At 54.3% G+C, this 10,750-nt stretch overlaps 1 protein-coding gene across 1 annotated transcript; it reads right to left on the minus strand.

The window, feature by feature from the left end:
• Positions 1-1,112: 1,112 nt before the first annotated feature.
• Positions 1,113-4,840, minus strand: CEBPA (CCAAT enhancer binding protein alpha). The gene is made up of 2 exons (XM_075510763.1): positions 4,468-4,840; positions 1,113-3,737 (listed from the first exon to the last, which is right to left on the minus strand). The coding sequence occupies exon 2, from the start codon at positions 3,721-3,723 to the stop codon at positions 2,746-2,748; it is 978 nt and encodes a 325-aa protein (XP_075366878.1). The 5' UTR covers positions 3,724-3,737; positions 4,468-4,840; the 3' UTR covers positions 1,113-2,745.
• Positions 4,841-10,750: the final 5,910 nt, after the last annotated feature.

Raw genomic sequence — 10,750 nt, forward strand, 5'->3', positions numbered from 1 at the left:
GCGACCGGGGGACCCCGCTGACCTCCCCGCACGACGCCCGGGCACTGCGCCACAGGCTGGGCCGGGCCGGACCGGGCCGGACGTCACCTCAACTCAGGGCCGGCCGCCGCCACGGGGCAGCTCCGGGACAGCCCGGCCGGGGCCGCCTCCCCCTCACGACCGCCCCTTCCCGCCTCACGGCGCGGGCCCTATCGCCGCCGGGCCTCGCGCCACCTCCCCTCCGCGCGCCGCCAGCCCCGGCCCCGGGGAGGGCGGGGCGGGGCGGGAGCCCCCGGCGGGGCCGGTCGCCCGCGCGCGCGCCGGCGGCGGCTTGTTGGGCGCAGCGGCGGGAGCCGGCCGGAACAGCCGCTGTCCCCGCGGAGGGGCCCGGGCGGAGCCGCCGCCGGTGCCCCCCGGAGCCCGCGCCGTGCCCCACGTCCCGCCGACACCGAAGAGCCCCGGGGCGGCGTCTCTGGGCCCGACCCGGCCGGGGCGAAACTCCCCGGGGGCGGGGAGGGGCCAGGGCCGCGTCTCGCCAGGAAGGGACGGGCAGCGGCAGCGCCGACGGGCGAGCGGGGCCTGGCCCTGCCCGCGGCCTCCTTTCGCAAGCCCCCGCCGTGCCCCCGGTGACAGCTTGTCCCCTGCGCCCCGCTGGAGACCCACGGCGTCCCCGGGACGGGGCGGCGGGCTGCCAGGCCGGGGGGGGCCGTGGCCGGGGCAGCCGGCGGCAGGCCCCCAGCCCGCCTGCGGGTGGGCTGCCTGTCCTCCTCGCCCGGGAGCCTTCCTCGTCCCTCCCGGCTGCCTTTCGCCGCGTCCTAAAGCCCGTCGGGGAGAGGCGGCAGGCCTGCAGCGCGGGTGGAAGGGTTGAGCGAGGGGTGACTCACAGGCACACATCTGACACCACAAGTATTTAGGAAATTGCCGTTCTCTTAAAGGCAACCGTGTATTTATTTCTCTGGGGCGAAAACGAGGGAGTTGCGCTCCACAAAGGCGTTTCGGTCACCAGTCCTGGCAGGGGAAGCCGGTGCCGGCGGAGAGCGGGATGCATAGTCCAGAGGAAGAGGAGGGCTTTCGCGCTCCTGCTACAGAAAAAGAACTGGAGACACACAGAGAGGCAGATGCTTATGGTAGAATATATGCTGTTTATTTATGAACGTGACCAGGACTTCTGACAAACTTTATATGCAGCCCCCCCCCCAATTCAAAAAAACCCCACCAATGTGTGCATATACATACATGTATACATACCCATACACACACACCACATACGCACACGGCACACGCATACACACGCTCCCAGCACTGCGCTCCCGCTGTCACACTGTCAAACAGCCTCACGTCTCCACCTTGTTCTCTCCTGTCATGACTATTTCACCTGGATGAATTCTTGTGCAGCTACGACATGAGGAAGAAATGCTCTGCCTGGTGACCAGCGCTCCCTGGAAGGGGGCCTGTTTGTTTGTTTATTTTTCTCTCACCCTGCAAGAAGCTCCAGAGTCCAAAGGTGCTGCAGCACCAGGGATGAGCCTCCTCACCCCACCGCAGGCATCCTGCAGCCCCACGGCCCGCGCCCCCTCCCAGGCACCCCTGCCTTGGGGTCGGGAGGCAGCAGCCGGCCCAGGACAACGTGCAGAAGGCAACACACACTCACACTCACCCAACCACACAAATAATAAAATAATGTTGCAGCACAAGGGCATAGTCTCTGTCACCAGATAAGAAAGTCGTGTGATGGCAAAGATCTAAGTAATGCAATAAAAATAAAGTGTAGCTAGTATACACAGAAAGGCTTTCACATTACATGAGGCACAGCTTGGACAGACAGAGACTTGAAGAGGAGCTAAATGTCCTGGAATAAAGCCAAATACACTGAGAGTTCATAGTAAATACCCGCATCGATAGGTATTTATTCATTTGTGCTTCGCCACGTCGTGACATACAGTACAAGACACTGCTGCTCTTCCTTTTGATGGAGGGAGCTCACCACGCTCCCTCGCAAGCTGCTGCTCCGTGTCAGTCCCAGGCTGTCCATCGGTCCCGCAGCGGCAGTGGCCCCTGCCCTGCTCCCAGCCAAGGCAGGGGACAGGGCTCAGCAGAGGCAGCCCAGCCAGGCTGGGACAGTCCTGGCAGCAGTCCAGCAGCTGCCCCACACCTCAGTGCTCCGAACGGGCGTCCGGCGCTGCATGTCTCTCAGCCTCAGCCCGCTCCTTGCCGGCCTCCCCACAGCTGCCCCTGCCTGCTGCACCACAGGCCAGCTGGGGCAGGCCTGGCCGGCAGCCCCGGATGCCCTGTCCCTCAAGCCTGCACGTCCATCATCCTTTTTCCTCTCGCCTGGCCAGGCTGGGGGGAACAGAAAGCCCCAGAGCTCCTGCAGCCAGCTTTTAAGGCACATCTGGATTCCTATGCGTGCTTTATTACTATTATTATTATTGTTATTTACCCTGTGTAGACACGTGGGCTTTTGAATTTCTTCCTTCCCCTCGCCTTTCTCCTTATAAAACCCACCATGTTTTCAGCTTATTCGTCTGTCATCCCTAAGGCACAACCCTTGTAATACTACAGCTGCCTGTTTTCTCGTGTTGGTCGTTAATTGTTAAAAAACAAACAAACAAACGAAACAAACCAAAACCAAAACAAAAACCCCAACCCCCTCCCCCCTCGAAACAATCTGAGATCGCTGCGCTCCGGTATGGATAGCATCTATAGGCGAGCGAGGGCAGCCCGGCAGCGGGCGCGGCCGCCCGCGAGTCCCGGCGCGGCGCGGGGCTAGGCGCAGCTGCCCATGGCCTTCACCAGCGAGCTCTCGGGCAGCTGCCTGAAGATGCCCCGCAGAGTCTCCAGCTCCCGGGTGAGCTGCTCCACCCGCTTGCGCAGCCGCTCGTTGTCGGTGGTGAGCTCCAGCACCTTCTGCTGCGTCTCCACGTTGCGCTGCTTGGCCTTGTCCCGGCTCTTGCGCACCGCGATGTTGTTGCGCTCCCGGCGCACCCGGTACTCGTTGCTGTTCTTGTCCACTGTCTTTTTCGATTTGCTCCGGTGGTCCGCCGGCATCATCTTGAGGGCGCCGGCGGCGGGCAGGCCGCCGGGGGGGTGCGGGTGGTGCGGGTGGTGCGGGCTGGGCACGGGCGTGGGGGGCGGCGTGGGGTGCCCGGGCTGGAGGTGCATGGTGGTCTGGGCGCAGTGGGCGATCTGGTACTGCAGGTGGGACGGGTGCTGCTGCGGAGCGTGGTGGGGGTAGAGGGCCGACAGGGCCGCCGACTTGACCTCCTCCTCCTCGCGGGGCTCCTGCTTAATCACCAGCGGCCGCAAGCCGGGCGCGGCGATGCGCTCGTAGAGGGGGTCGAGCTTGCCGTCCATGTAGCCGGCCACGCAGCCGAAGAGCGGCTGCTGGTGGTGCTGCTGCTGGTGCCCCGGCGCCGAGGCGGCGGCGCCGGCCCCATGCATGCTGTGGAAGTCGAAATCCCCGGCCAGGATGGCCTTGGCTTTCTCCTGCTGCTTGCTGTGCTGGAAGAGGTCGGCCAGGAACTCGTCGTTGAAGGCGGCGGGGTCGATGTAGGCGCTGATGTCGATGGAGTTCTCGTTCTCGCAGATGTCGGCGAGCTCCGCGCCGCCCGGAGCAGGTGCCGCCGCCGAGGGAGCCTCTCTGTAGCTGTAGGCGCTGCCGGGCAGGGGAGTCTGGAGCTGGTGGTGCTGGCCGCTGCTCATCGGGGGCCGGGAATCGACCTCGTAGAAGTTGGCTTGCTCCATGAAGCACCTACAGTCTGCCGGGCATGGTGAAGGGCTCCTGCAATCCAGGTTTCGGACGGGGCGGCGGCAGCGGCGGCAGCGGCGGCGGCGGCTCTACCAAGCCCGCGGCACCCCGGCCCGCGGCGGCGAACGGCACCACGGCACGGCGCGGCACGGCGCGGCACGGCACGGCACGGCGCGGCACGGCACGGCACGGCGCGGCACGGCGCAGGGCGCCCAGAGCCCGTCCCCCGCCCCAGCCCGCCCGAGCCCCGCTCGCTGCCTGCCTGCCCTGTTGCTAGTGGGTTGCCTCGGTCCTGCGTGCCGTATATATACACCCCCGCAGCAGGGCCGGGGATCGCCCTCTAGTGTCCAACCTCCTGCTGGGAACCTTTGACCACCGCGCGGCCGGGTCTTAGCGCCCCGGCAGGGCAGAGCCGCCCGCCCGCCCGCCCTCCCCCGGGAGCCGCCGCGGGGAGAGCGGCCCGCACGCCCCGGCCCCCCGCCGCCGCCGCCCCGAGCTCGGCGGGCGCAGGGCGCTGGGCTACGCCCGCCGAGGAGGCTCCGCGCTGATAAGAGACCCGGGGAAACGGCGCGGGGACTTTGCGCCCTCCCTGCCCGGGGCCGCCCGGCGGGGCTGGGCGGCCAAAGGCGGCTGGTACATTTCCAACGCCCGCTCCCACCCCTGCGCCCAGCGCTCCGACCCAGCGACTCCCCGGCCGCGCTACGGAGAAAGTCTCAAAGTTCACCATCACCCGCGCGTACTTGCAAATATTTGGCCGGCCGGGAATATTGCCCCCGCCGTGTTTGCCTGCGGGACCCAAGGCGCTGCTTCACCGGCGGTGGTTACCTGCCGGCAGCGCCCCGTCACCGGGCGGGCTCGGAGCAGGCGAGCGGGGCGGGCGGCCCCGCATCCCACTGCGGCCCGGCTTCGCCGGCGGGGCCCGCGGGGCTCGCCCGGTCACGGCGGGACTCGCGCAGCCCGGCCCCGAGCGGCGCTAGGACCCGTGCGGGGACGGCGCCCGGCGCGCAGGGGCGGAGACCTCGGGGGGCAGCGGAGGCTCCGCGGTGCTCGGTGGTGATCGGCGGGGGCCGCCCTGCCCGCTTCGGCGCTCACTGTCGGTCCGTCAAGCGCGGAGGAGCTGCCCTCCTGGGACGGGACAGCCCGGGCCGGGCCACCTGCGGGCCAGCGGCCCCGGTGCCGCCGGCCGCCCCGCGGCAGAAGCCTGCTGCGGTGCGCTCCCGGCGCCGGCAGCCCCGCGGCTTTCGCCGTACGCAGGAAGGGTGGGAGAAACGCGCGGGTCTCCCCCCGCACGAATCAAGCAAGGTAAATTTAATGACAGATTTCCCAAAATGCACACACAGCACTCTCGACCGGGGTCGGGCGCGGACCGGCTCCCGGCGTTTACCCGAGATAAACCCGGGCGCAGCCGGCCCCGCTCCCCCCGGCGCGCAGCGCGGCAGTAGCCAGGTAACCCGGGCGTGTGCCCGGCCCCGCGGCGGCAGGCTTCGTGGAGACGCTGTTTGCCTTCCCAGCCTCCGTTTCCTGGCGGCTTCGGAGGCGGCGATCGATGCTCCCGCACCGCGGTACTGGAGAGAGGAGCTGCATGTCTCAGCCACCGCCACTCCTCCCCCAGGGCAGCGGGGTATGTCCCTCCAGCAGCTCCCGTGTAAAGCCACAGCCTTCCTAGGAGCCCCCGTTTCAAGCTTCAGCTCGGGAAGGGTGAGGATGCACACGGTTTCCTCCGGCTGCGATCCCTCGCAGCCTGCAGAGCAGATGTAGCTGTCCTCCCTTGCACTCCTCCCAGGTGCACCTTAGGAAGCCCCACGGGCATTTAGCTCTGCTGGTCCAGAAGGTCCCTTTGGAACTGGCATAGCCAAAGGGCAAGTCGAGGCCGTTGGAGCAGGTGCAGGTTTAAAATTGCTACAGGAAGATTTGCAGAGAAAATGATTCAAACACAGCGATGGCTGGAGAAAAAAAGAAAAAAAAACCTGCTGCAATTCTTAGTTCCTCATGTCCTAGTAACACAGAAACTTGTGACAGTAAATTCCTGGCTCAGAAACGGTTTGACAGATTTCTTGCAATTAAAAATAATTGACAAAGTCTTAAACAGGAAACAAAATTACAACATACCAGGAACTCACGTTTTTGTATCACACAATGCACATGTGTGAACCTCTGTTTCATGAGCAAAAGCAAGGCCAGCAGAGTCAGTTGGCTTTTGCACTCTAGTATCCTCTCAGGAGAATGGATTCTGTAATTACAGCAGGGAAATATATTAATTTACCAACTACAGAATATACTTTTCACCTTTCACTATCAACAGAAAAAAAAATCCTAAATTCTTTTTATATATAGTCAGTATTTTCTGAAATTATATGTGCTGGCTTCAATGCAGCAGCAGTGCCTTGCAGGGGTGCTTCAGTCGTCCACAGGGAGCTGTAGCATCATCTAAACAACCAAAGCACTAGTAAGGAGAACTCTGAACAAAGTCATGATACAGAGGAAAAGCCTCGAGTCTGTGACAGGAGCAAGTTTTGGATGCTTCAGAGTGGAGAGAAAAATATCCCAAACTGCACCTGACTGTCCAAATTCTGCTTGTTCTACTCAAGTTTTTTCCCAGCAAATGGACAAACCCAGAGCTGGACTTTTTGCCTGCTGCGAGAAATACCGACTGGAATAGTTGCTGTTGAGCAATTTATACTTGGAGTTTTCGAAGGGCCTTATCCGACTCTGAAGTCAGCAGAAAAAGGAATAGGCCATGGACATTTAAAATAAAAGGTCAGTTCTGCACGAAATGGCAGAAGCGTTTAACTAAGTTTATCATTTAATAACAATAGCTACGCCTCTGTAGTCTTAAAACGCTCTCACATTTTATAATCATTCTGAAATTAAGGCCTAACCACATATTAAAAGAAATTCAAAGTAAATCAGAAAGTTTAGGATCAGATTCCATTCCTAATTACTGTAATTAACTAACAAGTCCCCACAATTTAAGGACTGGTTTGCTCAGTATTTTTTTTACATAGACCCCTTTTATCTAAGTTAAGAACTTTTAAATAATCTCTTTTTACATGAAAACATAAATTCCCGTTCAAATTGTTTTAATATGGTATAAAATGAGGTTCCCAGAGTTAGACAAGGAAGACAATTCTTTGTCTTTTTATTGTCCCTGCTTCCTTGAAGGCAAATAAAATGTTTAGAAGCTGATCATCCCTCAGACAAGCACAAACGCATATTTCCACATTCATATCAGCAGTGACTGATACCAAATATTTCAAATCTAATGTCAAGAGAAAACTTTTGTTCTCATTGCTTCAGTTACATGTCTCAGGGAATTAATTTAACTAAAAGAGGAAGGATGTCTGTTGCATACTATGGATCCCTGAAGCAGTGTGGCTGTCAACTCTTGAGGGTGCTATTCTTCCATCTCAAAGCAGATTTGGCTGTCTAGAAGCAAGGGGAGGATGGGAGAAGTGCTCCACAATTCAAAACAGCACCAAAAGTAATTTATACAGTGTCAGCTGTGCTGGTTTCTGCTAGTAGGGAAGGAAACTGAATAGAAAAACATAATCGTGGAGGAATGTAAATATCTGCTTTATATAAGTGAATTTTGTGACTGTTACGAGTTTTTAATTGCACCAGAAAACTGAAGTCTCTTCATTTCACCTGGACTTGGCTCCTGTGCTGTTCTCAGGCCTTTGACTCCCATGGGCTGCAAAATGGGTTACCTGGCTACAGGATCCAGGCTGGCTTTAAAGGCTGCATGGGCAGTGCAGCGCTCTGCTTTCTGATCCAACAGCTTGGAATTATGTACAGAACATGGCATGTGGCAGCCTCGTTAAGAATCAGAGTGCTACCACACATTTATTTTACTACCTTGTTAAACTAGAGTATTTCGTTGCTACTGACAATGCTCCAGAATGTCCTGTCTGCACACAAAACTTCTTGGGGTGAATGCCAGCTCGGCCCAACCTCTCCTCTCTCCCACCTGCAGAAGAGGTCGGGGGGAAAGGAGACAGATTTGGCTAGGGCAGAGATGGGCGCTGTGGAGCAGAAAGGACAGTAGAGCTGTCCTGGAAGTGACAAGGGGACATTATCCTCAGCTGGGCATAGTGCTGTGCCCCAAGTGCACCAGGGGAGTAGGCAGGGATGGAGCAGCAGTAGTTTCCTATGCGAATAAAGAGCTGGCAATCTACCATCTTACTTCTTGCGGCGTAATGAAACACAAACTTCTCCCCTCTCCTGTGTTTTCTGCCCCAGGGAGGGGAAACATGATACTGCACATAAAAGCAGCTACACATGACAATTTTCAAAGGAAAAGGCTTTATGTGCCAAAGCCTTGGAGGCCAGTAGATCAGTATGCAGCATGGTATGACAAGTCAACTAGGACCTTCCCTTCAGCTGGGCAAGGCAGCTGGTGACTGATTACCATTTTTGATGTGCAGTTTGGTCCAATGACAGATGATTTAATTACTTATCATTATAGCTCTTCTCCTTTGGAGAAACACTGTTTACAACTCCAAGGTGAACCAACTCAAATCCATGCTATCTTCTTCCCTTTTTGTATCGTTCCCCTTGTCTTCAGGGTCTCTGTGACCATGTCCTCAACCCTTGCTGTCCTTGTGCTCTACTGACTTCTGGCTCCTCTCCTGAGAACTCCGTCCTTTGCAATTACCAAGCTAGCTGACTGGGAGCATCTTTTCACTTCCATTTGCCCGATTACTGCTCACCTCCATTCAAATGGCATGCATAACCCAATCTGTTTCCAGCTTGTCACCTGTAATCATGTACAATCAGTCTGTGAAGTCCTAAGTGGTTTATCCATTCACAATTTTTGCATGGTTAATAAGCCATTACATACATAGTTCCTCTTTTATAGTTAGGGCCATATTTCACTGACCATATTCATGGTGCTCAGAATATTCCGAATGCTTTTCAAATACAGGATTAAGTTCTGTTCCAAGGAACATACAGTTGAAATACCACAAAAAAAGGATGTGATAGTATTTATCCTCACCTCTCACTGTACTGTTTTCTTCTGCAGTATTAGGCCATCACCTTTGCCTCAAGACTTCCCCAAATCATGTTTACAGTTCTCCTACTGGTTTGCATCAATTATCCCCTTGCTCAATATTTGGCCTATCCACAAATCATCCATTCTCTCTCTAGTCTTTTACCTCAGACTAAACAATAACCTCCCTTCTTTCACACCTGAATTTACTTTCTAATCTTCTGTCTACCTTACAAACTTCAGTGGTTTCTCTCATCATGAATAGCTCATGCTCTTTATTTCGTTCATGCTTACATCTCCCTGGGAGGTGGAGCAGTGTTGTTACTCTCTATTTCACAGCTAGAGAGCCGGAAGACAGAATTACTTGCCAAGGCCACACAAGAAATAAGGAGCAAAGCTGAGAATTTAATCTCTTCTATGTCCTGAGCTAATATCACAACCAATGAACATGCAAAAGTTTGACTCCTGCTTCCCTACAAATGAAACATTTTATTTTTCACACTCTTCCTTGCTATTTTTAATTTTTTTAATGGAAAAGTTAAATCAGCTTTTATCTTGAAATAAATTTATTTCTGAAGTGAACTGCCAAGAAAATGTCATTCTTTTCTTTCTGATTTTTGCCATTGTATCCTTAAGGGAGCATATAGGAAATACAGCTTTTTTTTTTTTCTTTTCCTAGACCCTACCCCTAGTCTATTGAATTGAAGACTCTCATTGACCTGAGTAGGAACTGGTGCAGCCCCTTAGCTGGCATACAAATTATGCAGCAGAATAGTAATCGGGTAGTTATGGTACTCCAAACTCAGTTCCCAACTCTGCTTTTAGGGGCAGAGTGTTCTCAAAATACTCTCTGAAGATTATAACTCTTAGAACATGGCTGGCTACTTCTCATGGCATCATCCAAGACGTAATCCAAAACCAGAGATTTAACCTCCTTGCAAATCCAGAAAACTGGAACATAGCTTGTACCTGTGTTTGCACACAGGTGACACCAACTTCAGGCATTTAATTTAGATGCTCTCAAAGTGCAGGGAACTGCAGGGAACTTAGGCTCACAAATCTCAATGTCCTGAGCTGCACCTAAAACTAGATACTGAAATAACAGGGTCTTGATAGTCTTGTAATGCACAAAGTCAGCTGGACTGCACACCTGGGCTAGCATCACTATTTAACAAAATCCTGCTAGCTAGAGCAATAGCATCTCCTCACTTGTATGAGTAATTCACTCTGATACCCAAAGAGTACTATGATTATCAGCTCCTCCTAAAAATACTCATTTGCAATACTAACTAAAGTAGCAGCTAAGGCTAAGCACCTATATTGGTAACTGTTCCAGAGCACACCTATGTGAACACTGTAATGTGACACTGAATCACACAAGAAGAACATACCCTTGTTTGTCTATTATACATGTGTTCTGATTTTGCATTAATCCTTTGAAAATATTCCTGTAGTAATCCTGTAACATTATTCACACCTGTTCTTTTAATGCAAAAGGTAATTTACTGGGGTAAGCTTAACTTTGGCAACGTGTAAGGAGACCATGTATAGTAAATCCCAAATCATCCAGTTTTCAGAAGGTACATTTACAAAGATGGGCTAATACATTTTGAGAAGGCTACTTAAGTAATGAGGAACCTTGCCACTGACTTAGATGTTACTTTTTGCTGACCTCAAAAGACTTTCAAAAAGAAGATGGTACAACGTGGCTCAGGTTTCATCACTCTTTCTAAGTAGTTCTTGTTTGCACTCTGGACATTGTTCTGGGAGTATATGCAAAAACAAAATAAAAAGATTTATCTTAACGGAAATACCAAAATATGTTAGGCACTTTCCAGAAGTATAGAAAAAGACCCTTTGCTATACAAAGAATTTACAATCAGAAGAACAAGATATGAAAAGTGATAGCGATGGGACTGGAAAGGAAGAGGAAGACCAGCTTATAAAAATAGAGTCATGCCATTTCTTAATTATGTATTTTAGTACGTGACATATCCTGTCACAAAACTTAGTCCCTGGCGTGGACTAAGTTC

Source organism: Mycteria americana, chromosome 8 (genome assembly GCF_035582795.1).
Source record: "Mycteria americana isolate JAX WOST 10 ecotype Jacksonville Zoo and Gardens chromosome 8, USCA_MyAme_1.0, whole genome shotgun sequence".
NCBI lineage: Eukaryota > Metazoa > Chordata > Aves > Ciconiiformes > Ciconiidae > Mycteria > Mycteria americana.

Bases quoted from the DNA above. Each gene is read 5' to 3' on its own strand.
- CEBPA (XM_075510763.1), bottom strand. From the start codon at position 3,723: ATGGAGCAAGCCAACTTCTACGAGGTCGATTCCCGGCCCCCGATGAGC.